Below are 19,995 nucleotides of genomic sequence, written 5' to 3'. Positions count from 1 at the left end.
TGTTCATTTTGCTGATTTTGTTCAATTTTGTTAATTTTTTGCTTTTTGAAAAACATTTTTTTCTTACATTATCTTTTGAAAAGATTTATTGTTATCATCATTTTATGGTATTTTGTTTATTTGTTCAGTTATGTTCAGTTTCATTTAAGTCTTCATTCTTACTGAACTTTCTTATTCTTTTTATATTTGAGAGTAACTATTATCTTTGAGATTTGAGAATGATATTTATGTTTTTATCTATGAAGTTACACAGATATAATATCCAAATATTTCCATATAAAGTTGGCCACAGTGAGCCCATTTATGAGTCACATTTCTGTTTATTCCAGGTCCATAAACACTAAGTAAAACCACTGCTCCTGTTGGTCACTGTTGCCATATAAGCAGACCAGAACAGATTTAGATATAAACAAAGATGACACACTGATTTTACATGCATCCACCCACGAAGTCCTGTGTGTGGGGCTGGTGCACAGGTACGCATGTGAGATTTGTGCTGGAATGTGGATGAAAAGGAGGGCTGGTGTGTCAGAGGCCTCACCTGCTGGGAGTGTATGAACAGGGAGGCACAATGAAAGGAGAGTAGGCGGGGTTACCTCCATTTTCTCAGCCTGTCTTTTCCCTAAACCACTGGAATCAGGTTTTCTTGGAGCCGGTGTTGCACCTGTCGTCAAAAGTCCTGGAGAGGCACTCACCTGTTTGGGTCGGATTTACCTGTGTTGGATCAGAATGCGTCAGTAACTCCTGTCCCTGTCTACTTATTCAGCTCACAAATACCCATAATGAAGAGGGGAACGTTGAATTTTCTGGGTCGAAAGAACCAGTCTCTGTTTGACACCAATGTGAAAATGAAGGAGATGGGTGAGTACAACAGTATCCAGGCCGAAAAAATGAACAACAGCAGTTTACATGAACGATTTACTGAGGAATAACATGACCTTTGTACCTGCTGTTGACAGAAGAAACGTGTTCAGGCTGGAGCTGCCATATGTAGACTTTACAGCCCTTTATATAAGTGGATCTTAACAGTGTTTAACACCTGGTCTAGACTTCATCAGTACATATCTGGCTCACACTGGTCTTCTGTTTATATAGTTTAATACTGTGTTGCCAAAGAGGAAATTTAGGATTATGGATTGGTTCAGGTGCAGCAGACAAAACAACTCACTCAAGAGTCAATCAGATGTATTTTAACATGACATCTAATAATAATATATATAATTGAATGTATTAAAACAGCTGCTTGTGTTTCATTTTTGCCTAGAGATGTAGATGAGACTAGTTTATGTGAGGACAAAATGTGACAACCGCTGGCTGATTCTGTGAATTTTCTATATAAACTGCTTCGTGTTGTATGTCAAGGATGAGGGAGTCTTCCTCTGCGGTTTCAACTATTTTTCTTTGCCCTTCAGGGATTTTTTTGGAGTCAAACTCAGGGTCAAACAACATATAGCGCTGTATTTTGTACAGATCTGTCATTTGTGATCTTGAGCCTTAAGTCTTTATCTTATCAGTACATTATACAGTTATATGCAGTACTTCATAAATTCATGTATATATTCATAAATATAAGAAAACATGCTGTTAACTATTCAAACTCCATGTGTTATGTCGATAAAAGCTCCTGAAAATGAAGTGGCCTCTGAATAAACATGTGCATCTGCAAAGTGTCACACTACCTTTAAGACAACTTTACAGTAATGAAGTGATATCTATAGTAGCACAATCTCAGACATTATCGTCTCTTACACGTCTTTATCAGTTCACCGATATATTACCCAGGCCTCCATAAGGGAGTTGCATTTGATTGTCAAGACCAGGAAACAAGAGCAGTTGCTATGCAAAAGCCGCAACATTTGATTATTGAAATCAGCACGGAGCACAATAAGCAAACTAATAATTTGGTTAGACTGGTTTAACACCATAGGGAATTTGTTTGTTATATCATATAGTGACTTGAATATTTTTGTTGGGATAGAGGAAAGTACTTGAACATCAAAGGGAGAGGAGGATTGTTTTACAAATTGAGAAGTGCAGAGAAAACACTTTGCGTTTTGGTTTATGTTGGCTGATCTTTCTTCAGCCCTGATGTGAAAAGTGTTACTGACAGAACAGACTAAATGACTCTCGGTGACAAGTAGCTTTCAGCGCTCACTTACTGGACAAACAACATGACAGACTCTGGAATGAAACACAGAGGAATGTACAGCTCCTAAATTTCACTTCTTTCACCGGCGTCACTGACCTCTGATGTTATCATGCACTGTATGGTTTAACAGGAGGCTTGTGTCATTGTCTGTACTTGGAAATGAGGAGACATTCAGCTTTTAAGTTGTTGCTTCAGTGTTTTTTTTACCTTCATGTCACCTTTTGTCATCTGATTTGAGCTTGACGTAGGTGAGACATGCTGGTCACTCGCCATTAACAATGAAGAATTCAAGCCTCAAAGACCTAAACATCCAAAGCATCCACTGAACTAAAATGGTTAATCATTTCTGAACTACTAAGCCTATCAATATATTTAAATAATTCAGGTGAAATGCTGTTTTCCAGCTTTTCAGTGGCATCAGATGTGTCTTATTTGGATGTTCAGAGGCTTGGTAGCATATATGGAAACACCATCATCATCTGCCATAAAACCCATGAATTTTGATAAATGGCTGTGGTTGTAGACGGTTGTTTTTATTTGCTTTTTGCTGAAAAAGTCACTTTATATTCAGTTTTGTCTGTTCTGACATAATAACCTATGAATATACTCTCATCTTTTATGGAAATCTACATAAGTGAATTAAATTTCAGTGAACTAGATTTGACAAAATACTTTCTTTTTGAGGAAAAATGTAAAATGCAGAAGATAATATTGTAATAAATGGTGATAAATCACTCAGGAAAGAGAAAAGTTCAGTACAAGTCACCAGAAAAGTACTTCTAGGTCTACTCTCAAGTCACTTCAAACACAAAATAGGAGAGTATAGTGCTCCATTATTAACCCATAAAGGCACCGGTGACCAAAACCATCTACTGATCTAAAATGTTAAATAACTTCAGGTCCATTAATCCTATCAATACATGTAAATAATTGGCATAAAATGCAGTTTGTCGTCTTTTCATGATCATCAGATATGATCCATTTGGACGTTCAGAGGCTCCATAGTTACCGTGGAAACACCATCATCTTCTACAACATTGATTCACCAGTAAAACCCTTGGAGATTGATCAATAACAGTAGATGGAAACATTCGTTTTTACGTTCAGTTATTGATATCTTTGTTAAAAAAGTCACTTTTTCTTCAGGTGTTTTTTTTTCTGTTTCTGATATAATAACCTTTGAATTTATGAACATCTACATGATCAGTGAATTAAATATAGGAAAATACATGATTTACACTGAAAAATGCAAAATACAGAGGATAATATTATCATAAATGGTAATAAATCAATTAGAAATGGTTAAATATAAAGAAAAAATCATTTGGGAACTACCACAAAAGTAACACTGGGTCTTTATGGGTTAAGGATACAAACAACTGACATGTTAAAGACATTATTAAGATGCATAATCACTTTGTTTTTCTGTCCTCTAAGACGAAAAATTCTAAATATTGAAGGACGTGAATTCGGTAAACACAATTTGCCAAGCAGGGAGTATCATCAGTTTATTGTGTGCTATTCTTCAAATTATGCTCATGGAATAAACTTTAGTTGGTTGGTACCATAATCATCATGCTTTAAGTTCAACACAATAGCATTAAGTCTGTTCTTGTGTCATTCATTGTCAACAACAAACCTTTCACAGCACTTCCACAGTGTCATCACACTGACTGACCGTTTCTGGCCACTTCAGAGCACACAGTGTCCTGTTACCCACACAATGACCAGAATGTACCAAACTTGTCATGAAAGAAGAACAATAGATAGCTGGACACGTTTCTGTTACCAAGGGTTACAGTGCTGCTCAGTGGCCTTTCAGCAATTTGTGAAGTTGTTGATTTCTGATTTTTTTCATTTTCACAGACAACGTGGAGCTGGTGCTGGAGTCGTCGGCGATCCCGGAATCAGGGACCGCCAGTGTCCGGGCCAGACCGACTGTTAAACATCATGCTGTGAGTATCTCAATGAAGCAGTCATATTTATCATCGTATTTCTGATAGAGGATATGGGAGTATGATCTGAAAGGCCTCTATCCTGTCATTCACCTGAAAGTTATGGTTCAGTTGATCTTAAGCTCTGTATCTCCTTTATCATTTGCATAAGATAAAGTAGAGTTTAATGTTTGATCTGCAGGCTGCATTTGAATCTGGGTTTACTTTCATATGCATTGGGTCATGACGTGCAAATCTGTGGAAATGATTGTGTAATACAAGTGTTTAAGTAATCATTTATAACTCCTTTACCTTTTTGATAATCTGAAGTGTCTATAATAAACTCAAGAGAGAGTGGTGACATTGACTTTCTCGGGGTGATGGTGCCCTCCATATCTAATTTAAAAAAAAAAAAAAAAAAAACAGAAAGAGACTTCATCCCCAAATCCTTCTGATCTAATGTGCAGAAACAGACCCTCCCTGTGTGACAGTAACAATCTTGTTATGTTGTCGCGCCATGGATATAAATAAAAGTTCATCTGCGTCGTGGTTCACACACCTCAGTGTTCGGGAGTGTTCTTTGAATGTGTCTGGCATGTGTTGGATGTGGCACACCCAGAAGTACACAGGCAGGTCAGCTCAGTCTGCTGCGACAGATGAAAGTGAGTCATAGAGCAGGAAACAAACACACGAAATCAAACCGATTTGTTCTGCATTTTTAGTGACACACCCTCTACTCGTGGTACAATGTTCACAAGTTTTTAAGAAGCGTCACGTATCTAATCATTCTTATCACAGTAACGCTGGTGTCATTAAAGGTATAATATCAGGCTAATGCTGTCTTTGTTTTTGATATTAACATGCTCTAAAATTGTAGATTACACTGGTCTATAAGTAAAATTCCTCCAGAATAAAAGTTGTAAAACCTTGCCAAGTTTGAGTCCCTAATAAAGAAAAATTAAGTGCAAAATGCTGGTTGGCTGTAGGTTTCAAGATATAGCGCTTTTGCCTGTTTTTTGGAAAGGAATATTTGTCTCACATTATAATACATTCACTTTTCAGGTTCTTGCTAGTGGAAGATTTATAAATATATCATATAAATGTACATAAACCAATATGTATGTGTAAGAACACTTTATCATGTATATGAAAACATTAGCTAACCAGCACTTTTGTCATTTGTTCTGACTTGAAGAGATTATCATCATTGTTGGAGAATAACTTAATACAAGTAATATAATAAATTACAAAGCAAATGCAGTCCTAATCTGTTATAGTTACAGAAAAAACATGTAGGTCTAGCTAAATTTCAGTTATTAATAAAACTTAAGTGATTAATTATATTTTCTATTTTTCATTTCCTGTAGTTTGTTGTTTGTGATCTGCGAAGTTTGTAGATATAAAATATTTAAATCTTAACACGACATATGTTGATGAACTTTTAGTATAAGCGACTAATATTTAGTTTGTTTTAAAGATTTTTTTCAGGTTTATGGACACAGTTTGTTAGAAAAGTAATGCAAAGCTATCACACATAATAAGTTACATTATACATAAAACATTATGATTTGCATTTTTGACAAGTTACAGTAATGTGTTACTATGTCTCAAACAGTAGTCTGCTCATTTACCACATGAGATGTCTCTAAAACACACTTAAACATGTGGAGAAGTGTATCAGCACCTTTGAATTAAAATATTTCTTTAAATGAAACTGTTGTGAACTTCTTAGTTTATTACAGATTCTATAAGTGCAGTGGATTTACATGAGCTACAGCAGTAAAACTAGACTGCTTGCTCCTGAAATGATTTCCTGCCCTTCTGAAGGACATAACCCTCTCAACACTCATTGACTTGTATTGTGTCAACACAGACGTTTGAGCACAGATGAGAACATCACATCTTTTTCCTCTCTCTCAAGCACACATACACAAACACACCGGTATCTAAGTGACAGGCCCTACTTTAATATGAAACAACGTGTTGAATAATAGGTGTATCCTCTGATTCATCTGAAATTCCTCATGGCTGAAGTATGTGGAAGTGAGGAGTAGAAAAACCCATCTTTGAGTTTCCTTGAAAACACCTAGATGTGAGAACTTGGGTTAAGCTGTTTTCAAAAGAACACCAAACTTGGCAGGAGCTGAAAACTGGTTTGTTCACTTTCAGGGTGAATACTAAAAAAAATGTTTCACAGCTATTACAGCAGGTTGAATCTACCTCTTCTTTACCACTGTTCTCAAACAATGCTTTGTTTCTTAAAGGGCTCATATTTTGCTAAATCCACTTTTATTTCTCTTTAGTACATTTATTTGTGTATTTGGACCCTAATAGTTCAAAACATTTGCATTTGAACCCTCCAGGTGGTGCAAAGCTATCTTTATGTTCATTTTGGCAAAAATCGAGTGCATTTCTGTAATCCGTTTTAATTGTTGCTTAATTTGTTGCATCTTTAACTAGTTATGTCACAACATTTGCACATATAAGGTCAAGACTTCCGACAAACATTTCTCTGAGTATGACATAATTGTTTATCAGCAGCAGTGATTGTAGTCCATACTGAAAATTTGTCTAAACTTCAAACTGATTACCTAAAATATTCAGTTGTTGATTGAATTAACGAACACAAGTGGCTGAACGGGACAGAAAGCACGGTCAACAGCCTGGAGGGGGTGGGGTGTGAAGTGGCTCATTTGCATTTAAAGGGCCAGCGCTCAAAACAACCTTTCTGGTGTCATTACTCAGAAATAAGTTTGAAGATGGACCTGTGGAGTTGAATTAATGAAGAATTCAGACCCAAGTATAGCGTTTACAGTTTACGTAAACCACAGGGAAATGTTTTAAAATGCATAATTCCATTTAAAAAAGAAAAATATCACCCCTTTAAAGTGTCAGCAGTCTGATTGTGTTTGTTTTTTTCCTCAGTCCACCTCTGACAGTTTTCAAGGGTTTGCTGTCCCAACACCCAAAGTCCCCGTTCTCCCCTCGATGAACGGTCCAAAGATCAACAGTTCAGGTGAGCGCTGAACTACCTCAAATATGTACTTTTAAGTTTGACCTGGCAAAGTCTAGAGTTATATTATTTACACTCTGATCACTTGTGGTGCCTTTGCTCGAGCTCAGTTGATGGATCGCAGTAATCTGAATGTCGCCATAAAGGGTTGAAAATGCAGGGCAGGTAAATGTTTGGCCAGGACATTGCTCAATAACCTTTGTGAACATCCATACCAGATGGCAAGCATGTTTACACAATGGGAGTGTTTGTATATTAGAGAAAATGGTGGAAATAATTACATATAATTTAAGACATCAGCAAAGATGGAACCCTTCAGTAATAATTTCAAGCAGTAGTTGAGAATCTGTGTATTTCATATGATATATATATATATTTCTTTTTGTTGTTTTTTTGATATTACATTTCGGCTGAGTTTAACTTAATCCCATTTCCCCTGTTCCAAACTATTGCACATATTCCATCACAGAGAAAGACAGAACAGCAAAGACTGAAATCTTTTATTACCTACCTCTTTTGTAATAATCTCCTCAATTCCTTTCTGAACATTTTCAAGTCATAGTTCAGACCGTTCCACAGTTTCAGTTCATAAACTGAAACAGACTGTTATCATGATGAAAAATTTGGTATTAGTTATGGTCAATCATTATCATGGTAAATGTTAAATTATTTCTCTCCATTGTAAAGGCTGATTTTTGGCTCTAAGTAAAAGTTAAAGAAACCATATTATTTGTGGATTGAAACTGTTCTTTACCATCAGAACATGACAAACACCAGGTAAGAAGGTGAACATTTCAGAAATTTAAAGGTAAAACATTCAAAACAGTTAGGGCTGCACAATATTGGAAAAAACTGAGATAGCAATTTTTTTTTTACCTTGGGATATATATTGTGATATGAAAAACTACTCAGGAGGATATAACAGCTGTGTGGTGCCAACATAAATGGTCAAACAAATTAGTTGTGTTTCCTCTTGTTGTGGTAACAGGTGCAAGGCACTGCCGACACAGAACACGCGTTTCAATATCATCCTTCTTGCAGCTGAAATAATTCCAGATCACTCAAGTTGTTTTTCTTTTCGGCATCAAGTGTTTGTTTTCGGTGATTTTCTCCTGTTCATTGCTCATTTTTCAATGTTGTTAACAGCGACTCACTCCATGTGCAAGGGGTGTGGTCTGTTTCAGCAAACTGATTAAGAATGATTGTAAATGGTGGATCGTTGCGTGCAGTGTGTCTCAGGTACCCAGGCTGAAATTAGTTGAGTACATGTCGAGTTCATTTGCCTCCTACGTTGCAGGACCTGTGATGTGACTATTGCACACACATACATTGGAATGACAATGCTCAAACGATATATTGTGCAGCTCTAAAAACAGTCGAGATAAAGTTACTTAAATGTGCAGGAGTCTAATTGAATAAAAAAGTAAAAAGTGTTCTAGCTGAAAATATAAACAAAATAAACACTCATTTGGCAATAGTTATAATTATTGCAATATTTTTAACATCACTGGGCCTTAATTACATTTCAGGAATAAACACATGCTCTGAGAGACTTCTGAATCAACTCTTTGCCTGTGTTTTTAGGCTGTAGACAATTTACTTCATGATGCCCAGATTTTGTCCAATCACAGATGTTTGCAGACAGGCAGTGGTGGTGTTAAATATGTGACTGACTGCTGTTGTAATTGCCAATCACCAATCAGATTTCATCAGCCATGACTGGGGTGTGATTGTTCTTCAAAAGGGGATTCACTTTTCCATAACAGCATGAAACAACATCATGTTAATGTATCTTTATATTTAGTCATTTGAAGAGGAAGGAAGGTGTGCATTTTCTAATTCTGGTGGTTTTTCCTCCTGATTTCATCCCCTGTAATTTGAAGTATAATTGTGTCTGAAATGATTTTAGGAACTCAAGATATTTTGTACTCTTCATAGTGTGTTTTTTACAGCACAGATAAAACAGTCACCACCTGGATTTAACTAACAAATAGTTCAAATCCTTCCACTGGATAACTGCAGTGATTCATATGTTTCAGTTCTTTAACCCTTTAACTGATGCAGCGGTAGATTCTTATTTCTTAAACAGAGAGCGTAAGGATAAGACATAGTGCCATGATTCATCAGGCTCAAACTGTGACAGAGTGGTTCAGGGAGCAAAAGACAATATTTTCACCACAGAGTCCAGACCTGAACCCGTTTGAGACTCTGTGGAGAGGAGTTTACACAGAGGTCCGATTCTCTTGTCACCAATTCAAGATGTGGATGAAAAATGAATGCAACTAAGGATGAAAATACAGTTGCGGAAAAAATCATTAGACCATCCTTGTTTTCTTCAATTTCTAATTCATTTTAATGCCTGGTACAACTAAAGGTACATTTATTTGGACAAATATAATGATAACAAAAATTGCTCATAAGAGTTTAATTTCAGAGCTGATATCTAACCATTTTCCATGGTTTTCTTGATAATAACCAAAATCACTTCAGTTCTTACATCAATAGCTATGGCATTGTACTGCCAAAAACAGTGTTTTTAGGCATTCCATGTTTTCTTTTCTGTCTGTTTTAGTCACATGATACACACAGGAGTTACTACTTGATTGCATAACCATTGTTTTTGATGACTTTTGATGGTCTAATAATTTTTTCCGCGACTGTAAATGTGACATTGCATGAACATTGTGTGGTATAAATGATGACATGGTAAGTGCGTCCTTAATCAAGGCTAAAGCTGATAAATTATTGTACATGTGAAGTATTCCTTATGTTGACCTGGAATATGATAAATGGCAGAATGGGATAAATGCTGTTTTTGCAGATTCACACATTAGCACTAACTCTTATTTATTGTCGTCTTTCTTTTCATAGCTGTTGGAGAGCAGTTGTCAAATGGATCAGTTATGTCCGTCACTGACCCTGTGGAGGGGGAGATTTTTGTTCCTCCACCTCCATCCATTGCACCACCGCCGCCTCCAGAGGTATTTATCCCTCCTCCCCCAGACTTCATGGGTGACCTCAACAGTCTGGACCTGGCAGCCCTTCAACCTCCTCCACTGCCTGCTCCTAAACAACCTGCTGCAACGTTCACTTCCCTAAAAGAGGAGGATTTTACCTTCTTACAGCCTCCACCAATGGCTCCACCAAAGCCTCCATCCACTTGCTCTAGTGGCTCTGCATCTTCCTTATCCACCTCTAGCCCTCCACCAGCCAATGTCCCTGACCATCCAAAATTTGCCCCACCACAGCCTCCAACTGAGAGGCAGCAAAAGACTTTTAAGACGCCACCTCCGAAGCCTATTAGACTGTCCTCTATCTCCAACCATGACTCCCCCCCACATACTCCTGCCCCTCCCCCCCCTGTCCAGACCTCCACACCATCCACCTTCAATCCCCAAAACACAGCAAAACTCTACAATATTCCTAAACCCTCGATTCTGAGGGGCTACGAGGACCGAGACCCAAGACCCAAGCCGATCTTAGTCCTGGAAGATTCTGGATCAGTCAACTCTGTCCCAGTGCAGGTCCAAGTGGATGGGACAAGCCCTAAGGTAGCACCAGCACCTAAACCAGTTCCCAAAGATGTCCAGGATCTTAAGCAGAACGTACAAGTTCCCCAGCCGTCTCAGCCACCCCCACCTGAGCCAAACGAGGAGCTGAAATCAGTGATAGTTCCACAAAAAGAAGTAGAAAAACCTCCCCCGGTTTCAAGTCCAGTGATACCCCAACTTCAGAAAGTAAATGGCATTCAGGATAATAAAGCAGAAATCCAGAGCAAACCTGAACAATCTCCAATTCATGTAGGTAAATTCAGCCCAATAATAGATCAAAAACTACGCAACCTCAAGAGCAGTGAAACTAACGGAGTACGCGATGGACCTGCTGCTTCACCTCTAGCTCTTTTAATGGCAGCAAAGGAGCGAGAAAAACACAGACCATCTCTGTCACATGAAAACCATGGGAAGAAAAAAGAGCAGTTGAGCATTCAGCAGAGTGACTCGAGCCCCAATTCATTTGTTGTCATCCCAAAGTCTGCTTCATCTCCTTCTCTAGGCTCTCAGGAAGGACAACAAGAAGGTCCAAAGTCCGTTGGCCCTGTAGAGGTGAAAACTGCACCAAAACAATTACAGAGCACCACATTGGTTAAGGATCAAGTGCTGCCCACAAGTCCGTCTCCCAGTAAGATGGAAACAGTTACATCACCAAGTGCAAACAACCTTGAAGACCAGAAACAACACGCAGAGTCTCAATCTGCCCCATCTGACAATACTAAAGAGGAGTTAAACATCCCACTACTCCCTCCTCCACCAGAGTTTGATGATTTTGATGAAATCATCGAACCCCCGCCTGCCATCCCTCCCCCTGATCCTCCTGTAAAAAAGGCACCAGCTGTAACTCCTCCCCCTCCTCCTCCTCCTCCTCCTCCACTTCAAAGTCTGTCTACTCCGCCAAAGCCCACACCTCCATCTATCCCCAAACTCCCACCTCCTATTACTGAGGTCAAACCAAAGCCCCAAGTCCAGACCAAACCCAAGATGGCTCTTACTCCTCTTCCAACACCTACATCACCGAACCAGGCCACCCTGCTGAGCATTTTACAAAAGAAAATGTTAGAAATGGACCAGAAAATAAACCCTGTAAATGACACAGAGTCCAATTCTGATGACTGGGGCAGCCCTTTGTCTGATGAGGACAACAAAGTGACTGTTGTCCCCAGAGTCACGCCACAGAAAAAGAATTACCCTGTGGTCAACAAAACAGCCACTCTGGACATGCGGGAGTTAGAGGGTAAAGTGGCCAAGAAATATCAGGAGGGATCCGCAACAAAAGTTTCCACCAGGTAAAGATCAGTGCTTGAACATGAGACATTTAAGGGATAGTTTGTATGTTTTGAAGAGGGGATTTATGAGGTACAATAAGTGTATTACCAACATTACATTATCAAAGCAGCCCCATTGCAGTGACACAGACAGCAGTGGCAGCAGCCAAACTGGTATTTCAGTTCAAGTATATTTAGAGTATTTTCACTTTATACCCCCATCAATCAGCCCTTTGGGTTGGTAGTACATTTTCTCAACTGCAGGACTCAGTATTCCTTACGCCTAAATATTAAAAGAACCATTAATGTAAGATAAAGCTGTGAAAATATTCTTGATTTAGTGTACACTCAAACCGATGTATTTTTCTTCTGAAGTAGCTGATGTACTGTTTTTACAGCTGACCCTAACCACAATAGTACTGTATAAAACTAAGCTTCCATGATGATGCTCCTGTGTGTTTCCCCAAAACATGGATGTGCTCACTGATTTAACATAGGTTTTGTATTTCCTACAATCCCACTTCAAAAAGTTTAAACTATCCATGTCAATTTAAGGCATTAATCCTATAGTTTGAATAATTCTGTGTCTGTTTTTCTTTTTCAGCAATGGACCACAGTCCAATCGTCAGTATGGCATGTCTTTTACTGTTCGACCTGGAACCAAACAGCCTATTACTATTATTCATAAAGGGGAGTCTTCGTGAGATATATGAATAGCTTGTGATTGTGAGATATGATTTTTGGATCAAGACTTTGTACAAAAAAAAGCACTTTGAACAAATGAGTTGCACCAATGCAGTTGGCATATATACTATATAACAATGGTCTGCTTGTTTAAACATACCCTGAATGTCTTCCTCAACTTCCGGAGAAAACATTGTCATTGTAAAATATTTTCAGTTCTGTTTTTGCATTTTATTCTGAACTCTGTTGAATGGATGAGGCATTTTTTTTTTTTGGCTGCTGCTGTTCATTCTGTGTAGAAGTATGCGCTGCCTCTTCAACCACAACTTTTTATCAGTGTCAGAATCAGATTCTTCTAATAACCTGTCTTTCATCTAGATTATTCATCACTGTAAACTGTACGCTGAGAGAAGACTAATCATTAGCCTATCAGTCATTTGTTTGTAAGATATAATGATATACTATATAGATATTGTATGATGACAATATGTTTTATGGTGTAATTGCAGCTCCCATAGCTGGAATATTTTTCACTGTTACATTATTTGCCTTCATTGACATGAAGAAAGACTCTCTTTCTTTTCATATTTATTATGGAACCTGTAGTACTATAACATTTATTATGCTACAGTTACAATTATTGTCAATGTCAGCTACACTCATGAAGTTGTATATAAATTTATATAAGAATACAACAGAATATAGATCCTGTAAGATGTAGTTGCATGAATGCATGTCACTTTGATTTTTTAAAAAGTCAATTTAAAGTGTATTAAAAGTTCAACAGATTCTCTAACTGTAAAAATAAACTCAAGCAGTAGTTACAGGTCTTTTTTTTGTTGGTGTCAAGAGATATTGATAAAAAACAGAACACAGATTTATTTTTGATATTTGATATACTATCAGTATGGGCCTAGATGTGGACACATTTCCAATTAGACACTAATGTTTCTAAATGTGTAAGGCTGAAAAAGGCAGCAAAGTGGAAAACATAAGGACAGGTAAGAAAAAAAGTCCAATTAGAAGAATATCGTTTTTTGGTAAAAAAAAAAAAAAAAAAAGATTAAGCAGCAATGTTGCCAGTAACTCTTTATAAAACTCCCAAAATGTAAGTAAATAACAGCTTCATGAATGAAAGTTTAATCTGTAGATTATGTGTGGCACTTTGTCTTCATGTACATACACTATATTGCCACAAGTACTGGCTCACCCATCCAAATAATCAGAATCAGGTGTTCCAATCACTTCCATGGCCACAGGTGTATAAAATCCAGCACCTAGGCATGCAGACTGCTTTTACAAACATTTGTGACAGAATGGGTCGCTCTCAGGAGCTCAGTGAATTCCAGCGTGGAACTGTGATAGGATGCCACCTGTGCAACAAATCCAGTCATGAAATGTCCTCCTAAATATTCCACAGTCAACTGTCAGCTGTATTATAAGAAAGTGGAAGTGTTTGGGAACGACAGCAACTCAGCCACGAAGTGGTAGGCCATGTAAACTGATGGAGCGGGGTCAGCGGATGCTGAGGCACATAGTGCGAAGAGGTCGCCAACTTTCTGCAGAGTCGATCGCTACAGACCTCTAAACTTCATGTGGCCTTCAGATTAGCTCCAGAACAGTGCGCAGAGAGCTTCATGGAATGGGTTTCCATGGCCGAGCAGCTGCATCCAAGCCATACATCACCAAGTGCAATGCAAAGCCCCAGATGCAGTGGTGTAAAGCACGCCGCCACTGGACTCTAGAGCAGTGGAGGCGCCTTCTCTGGAGTGACGAATCGCGCTTCTCCATCTGCCAATCTGATGGACGGGTCTGGGTTTGGCGGTCGCCAGGAGAACGATACTCGTCGGACCCCATTGTGCCAAGTGTAAAGTTTGGTGGAGGGGGGATTATGGTGTGGGGTTGTTTTTCAGGAGCTGGGCTTGGCCCCTTAGTTCCAGTGAAAGGAACTGTGAATGCTTCAGCATACCAAGACATTTTGGACAATTCCGTGCTCCCAACTTTGTGGGAACAGTTTGGAGCTGGCCCCTTCCTCTTCCAACATGACTGTGCACCAGTGCACAAAGCAAGGTCCATCAAGACATGGATGACAGAGTCTGGTGTGGATGAACTGGACTGGCCTGCACAGAGTCCTGACCTCAACCCCATAGAACACCTTTAGGACAAATTAGAGCAGAGACTGAGAGCCAGGCCTTCTGTCCAACATCAGTGTGTGACCTCACAAATGCGCTTCTGGAAGAATGGTCAAAAATTCCCATGAACACACTCCTAATCTTTTGGACAGCCTTCCCAGAAGAGTTGAAGCTGTTATAACTGCAAAGGGTGGACCGACGTCATATTGAACCTCATAGACTAGGAAAGGGATGTCACTTAAATTCATATTCGAGTCAAGGCAGGTGAGCAAATACTTTTGGCTATACAGTGTAAGTCATTATGTCTGACCTTCATAAGATACAGACTGAAATGTAAATAAATACCTCAGCTTTAAGTGAGACAGTGTGGTCAAGTTTTCAAATATAATACTTTAAAAAAAGGTATTTATATAATGGCTCAGATAGTGTTAGAGGGTGTATTTGCTAAAGCAATTATAGTAAGCCGTTGTCACTTGACCACAAGTTATTATTAGGCGCAGCACGTCGGGTTTGAAAATGACTGTGGCATTCAGGTCGAGTCCACATAAGAGCAGTGACACCTTGTCTGCCACTGATGGAATTACATGTAATGCTGTTAACTTCTGAGCCTGCTGCCCACACACCACACCTCACACCTGAATGGATAATGCATCCCTTCTTGCATAACTGTCTCAGTAACTGTGTGTTATAAGACAAATTCATTTCCTCAACATTAACTCCACAAAAACAATGTATAATTCTCCTCACATGTAGGAATTTCAAAGTAAAGTGGAGTTAATGCCTTGAAGAATATACAATATAATTTGTGTCAAAGGATTTAAGAAGTAAGAAACAATACAGAAAAAGATATGTCAAAATGCCTTGGCTATTACAACATTAAGTTACCTTTAATGTAAAATGATCCCAAAAAAATTGACTTGAATGTAAATGCAGTACAGTAGGTTAGAGATGAAAAGAGAATATTGCATCAGGGCCAGAGTAAAAACAGCAAACAATGAAATATTGACCATATCTTTGAGTACTAACATCAAAAACACTAATCCATATCTCACGGACAAATGTGATGTAACTTAATCTGCACAGACTCCCTTCAAAAATGAGGGGGCATAGTATTTTTATCAAGGTGTGACACTGTGTTGGATCTAAGGGGTGGAGTTGGGAGTAGCAGCCGCTGAACCCACTGTGTGATGAAGCACAACATGATCCCAACCGACGGTCGTCACGGTGTTGGAGCCTCCCTGCAGCCAGCTGACACCCTTGACAAAGTCCTGGTGTCGCCTATCTCTTAGTCTACAGGAGAAGAATAGACTGTTAGTATTTTAATGACACGTGAGACCGATGAGATGTTTAAAGTCACAGACTCACATTTCCCGCAGTTCAGAGTTTACGACAGCAACGGAACAGTCATCACTAACAGAGGCTAGCAAAGGGACACTGAGAAGGCAAAAAAAAAGAGGTTATATTTCCAAAAAGAGCAAAATTAGAAGGCAGACAGAAGGTGATGGTATTAGATTGTACCTATGCGTGGAGAAGGCAAGCTTGTTAATCCTGCGACTATGAACCTTCTCCACTTGAGCAGGTTCTGTTCCAAGGAAGTCCTTCACAGTGACCCTACCAAGCTCATCACCTGAGGAAAAATGTGTACCATCAAAAACTGTGCCAAAAATCTGTCATTTTTTGCCATGGTTATGTTGGTCAGTAGACTAGTTTCTGTGTAATAATGTAGACTGTTATTTCTCCTGGTGCATTAACTCTGTGTTTCTCAGAATAATAAGTTTCTTTACTTTAGAAACAAGCACAACTACTTCTAAACTAATCATCTGAAACAATTTTCTGCTTTTGTTTTCCTTTTATTTACATGATATGTTGAATACCTGTTAGTTCAATCACTTTAAATCAGTGTTTCATCTTAAATCACTGTGCCCTGAAATGTGTAAATACTGTACATTGACAATACATTTAATTTTCTACAGATTTTTAAATTAGAAGTCTTTTGTTTACAGTATTGCACAGGAAGTTTTTTAGAGTAAGTTTTTTTTAGCAATATTTTTTCAAGTAAGTTCTATAGCAAGTTTTTTATAGTATATACTGACCTTAATGTCAACCTGGTTACTAACCTGCCTGTTTTGTTCTGTCTGTTTTTTTGACTTCTTGTGCTGGATGCAAAGCTGCTGAATAATAAAGTATCCATCCATCCATCTATCTATCTGTCTATCTATCCATCCATCCATCCATCCATTATCCATCCATCCATCCATCCATCCATCCATCCATCCATCCATCCATCCATCCATCAGCTTATGGGAGTTACAGTCTAATGATAAAAAAATAAATGTAAAGAGAACATGATTATACTTGCATTAAGCAACTGTAACACACAACAGTTTGTCCTGGGATTAATAAAGTATTCTAATGATCTGAGGTGCAGGGTGGGTGTGTATACATGTTACTAGTCTTTTCTTGTTTTGCTACATAATAATATAATATAAGCTTTATTTCTTGACCTACATTTTATAATATTTTTCAATATAACATATTTGCCAAAAAATATTCTGATTCTTACCAAAAGCAACAGTGCTTCTGTGGTGCGGGTGCCAGGTTGCAGTGGTGGGCGCGCAGCTGGGGGACTCTAAATCTGAAACAAGACAGCAACGAAAAATGTTAAAACAAATCCAGAGAGTAACTACCACCAAGAATTCACTGTGAGAGGATAAAGATAGATTCTGGTTTCCAAGAATCACATCAAGGTTTTTTAGTTAATTCTTTTCCAATTGTAGTCATGTTTTTAATTCAAGCTGGGAGATGTTTCTCACCTATTCGTGATGCTGGTTTGTTTGGCTTCCTTCTGTCCCACATTAACACACGGCCATCCTGAGAGGTGATGATAAGTTTGGATGAAAACAAATGTTTTTTTGTATACAGTATATGTATACATGTATGTACTGTATTATACACTATTTATCAAAAATTCTAATTGCACCACTTTCCATCATTTTTGTTAGCTTACTTGTCCACAAGAGATGAAGAGAGACTCATCTGTAGGACTGCAGGCCACACAAGTGAGTGACTGGGTGTGAGCTGGTGAAATCAAACATAAGATTTAAATATTATTACTTTCTCCTTTGGAAACACATTTCCATTTTGATAAGAACTCTTTGAAAAGAGAATGTTTCAAATGCATAGCCCAGATCTACATAAAAATGTCCATCATTTTAGTGACATCTAAAAACATGAGCTATTCAGTTAAAACCATAATAATCTCTTTTACAGAAATAATTTATCTAACACTAATGAATCATTTGATCCTGTCAACTGGGGACAAACATTACAGAAAATATTATGGGTCATAATTACAAAGAATCCAACTAGGTGAATGGAAGACAAACCCATGGGCAGAAAAAAGTTTTGAGATGCTCTCTTACCATTGTAGGTTGTGATTACACTTTCCTCACTGAGATCCCAGACTTTAATTCTGCAGTGAGGAAAGAAGGAAAAGATGGGCAGTCAGATGAGAACATACAAAAAAAAAGTAAGAATTTAAAAGAGACAGTAAAAAGGTTGCTTCAGATATTTAACCGTTTACATACAAATTAGGACAAAGCTAACAGATTTCAATTTCCATTTCCTGAACTACCATGCAAAGCTGAGCTGCTTGAACCTTGCTATTTAGTGCTCTGTGTTTCTCCTGGAGCAGAGGCATAAAGCACTAAATAGCAAAGTATATTTAAATAGTAAAACCAGAGGTCTCGGGTTTTATTCCAGAATTGATTCCTAGCATGTGAAAACAGACAGTAGTTTAGTAGTAGTAGACTCACCTACAGTCCATGCTGCCAGTAACAGCTCCATTTGCTCCACACATGGGACTCACTGTGGTAACTATGTGGTCATGCTCATGTTTGGTGAAGCGATTCACCAGCAGCCGTTCATCCTCCGCCAACTCCCAGAGCTCCAGCGCACCTGCACAGGAGCCAGTCAAACAAAATCCAATTTTACAATGTCATGTCTCCAGCGCTGTGCTTCATTATTAAGGTTTGTATAATGTCTTACCTGAGTCTGATGCCACAACAACACCCTTTTCTGATAACCATTGGACATCTGTGACCCCAGCCTCAGTCTGCACACCAGCTTTGCAGAATCCTTCATTGGGGGCCTGCTCAGGATCACTGTAGATCCAAACAGACCCCTGCCAGCTCCTGCCACTGAGACTGGAGGCACCAAGCAGCAGGGTGCCATCTGAGAACAGAGATCATGTGATGTCTTGTTAAATAATGGTTAATGGAAACTTGTGTCATGTGAGGTGCACCCAATCTACACACTTCATTTGAAGTTTGTGAGATGCAAAGTTTGGTTAAACACTGCAATGACATAATGAACTAACACCAAATAGACATCCTATAATCACTCATAGTGACTGAAAGATTTGCATTTAGTACCCCAGAATTTAAAAGGATTTTAATCTGCATAGGCTATTTATTGTGTATTATTAATTCGACATTACAATCATTAGATGTCTCTCTCTATAACGTTAGGATCTCCCATTGACTCATTCATCGTCTTTTCCCCACATTTAGTTCGTTTGGATCTGGTCATCCTAATATGTGTTTTACTCTCATGCATTATATGAACACCACATGGACTGTCGATCAAATTCTTGCAAATCTGTAAACATACGCAGTCTAATAACAACAATAGCGGCACCACGTGTTTCCAGTGTCACCATCAGCTAACCCACCTGCTCTGTACTGGGCCGAACACAGATGCTTCTCCATGCATGCAGGAGCATTAGGGGGGATGTTCCAGCGGTTTTCCTTGATCATGCTGGTATCCACTGCACTTTTCATCCAGATGAAGTGGTGCGGGTTTTCGCTAGCGTTAGCTAGTGGTGCTGTTTCCTAATAGTGTATTTGAGCCCACACAACAGAGGTTTTGTCGTCCTTCTATAAATACAATTCCGTACGCATTTCGTAAAAAAAGCTAAAAGTTTGTTATTTTTAGTTTAACTTTACAAAATGAATGAACTTGGAAACAGCAACACATGGGACAGATGACCATACACTTCCGGCTTGAGTCTCGTCTTCTTCGTTGACGTAAAATCGGCTGTTTCTTCTTCTTCTTCTTCTTCTTCTTCGTGGCTTTTGCCGTTCATATGCCATTAGTGCCATCTATAGGCTGATTAAACTCTATCATAACTCTGCTAAACTGTTGAACTCATTAACTTAGATTTGTAGAGGCAGTGTTTGATCAACACACAAGCACTAGAATAC

At 38.5% G+C, this 19,995-nt stretch overlaps 2 protein-coding genes across 2 annotated transcripts; one reads left to right on the top strand and one right to left on the bottom strand.

Moving 5' to 3' along the window:
• The first annotated feature begins 494 nt into the window (after positions 1 to 494).
• Positions 495 to 13,660, top strand: LOC115420234 (pollen-specific leucine-rich repeat extensin-like protein 1). The gene is made up of 5 exons (XM_030135501.1): positions 495 to 861; positions 4,016 to 4,104; positions 7,009 to 7,099; positions 9,968 to 11,936; positions 12,520 to 13,660. Exons 1-5 carry the CDS (start codon positions 783 to 785, stop codon positions 12,617 to 12,619), a joined length of 2,328 nt encoding a protein of 775 aa, XP_029991361.1. The 5' UTR covers positions 495 to 782; the 3' UTR covers positions 12,620 to 13,660.
• A 1,928-nt stretch (positions 13,661 to 15,588) lies between these two features.
• Positions 15,589 to 19,821, bottom strand: wdr77 (WD repeat domain 77). The gene is made up of 10 exons (XM_030135393.1): positions 19,464 to 19,821; positions 18,779 to 18,964; positions 18,547 to 18,688; positions 18,154 to 18,203; positions 17,739 to 17,809; positions 17,545 to 17,602; positions 17,295 to 17,366; positions 16,250 to 16,358; positions 16,097 to 16,165; positions 15,589 to 16,021 (listed from the first exon to the last, which is right to left on the bottom strand). The coding sequence occupies exons 1-10, from the start codon at positions 19,570 to 19,572 to the stop codon at positions 15,874 to 15,876; spliced, it is 1,014 nt and encodes a 337-aa protein (XP_029991253.1). The 5' UTR covers positions 19,573 to 19,821; the 3' UTR covers positions 15,589 to 15,873.
• Between the last annotated feature and the right edge of the window lie 174 nt (positions 19,822 to 19,995).

The sequence above is a fragment of the Sphaeramia orbicularis genome, chromosome 5 (assembly GCF_902148855.1).
Source record: "Sphaeramia orbicularis chromosome 5, fSphaOr1.1, whole genome shotgun sequence".
NCBI classification, from domain to species: domain Eukaryota; kingdom Metazoa; phylum Chordata; class Actinopteri; order Kurtiformes; family Apogonidae; genus Sphaeramia; species Sphaeramia orbicularis.
The sequence above is the reverse complement of the archived record's forward strand: the minus strand, read 5'-3'. Positions and strand labels throughout refer to the sequence as shown.

Excerpts from the sequence above, each read along its gene's own strand:
- wdr77 (XM_030135393.1), bottom strand. The coding sequence starts at position 19,572 with ATGAAAAGTGCAGTGGATACCAGCATGATCAAGGAAAACCGCTGGAAC. Across the intron at positions 18,689-18,778 it reads TGTTGTGGCATCAGACTCAG|GTGCGCTGGAGCTCTGGGAG; the intron begins GTAAGACATTAT and ends GCTCCTGTGCAG. Across the intron at positions 17,603-17,738 it reads TCTTCATCTCTTGTGGACAA|GATGGCCGTGTGTTAATGTG; the intron begins GTAAGCTAACAA and ends ATCACCTCTCAG.
- LOC115420234 (XM_030135501.1), top strand. The coding sequence starts at position 783 with ATGAAGAGGGGAACGTTGAATTTTCTGGGTCGAAAGAACCAGTCTCTG. Across the intron at positions 862-4,015 it reads TGTGAAAATGAAGGAGATGG|ACAACGTGGAGCTGGTGCTG; the intron begins GTGAGTACAACA and ends TCATTTTCACAG. Across the intron at positions 7,100-9,967 it reads TCCAAAGATCAACAGTTCAG|CTGTTGGAGAGCAGTTGTCA; the intron begins GTGAGCGCTGAA and ends TTCTTTTCATAG.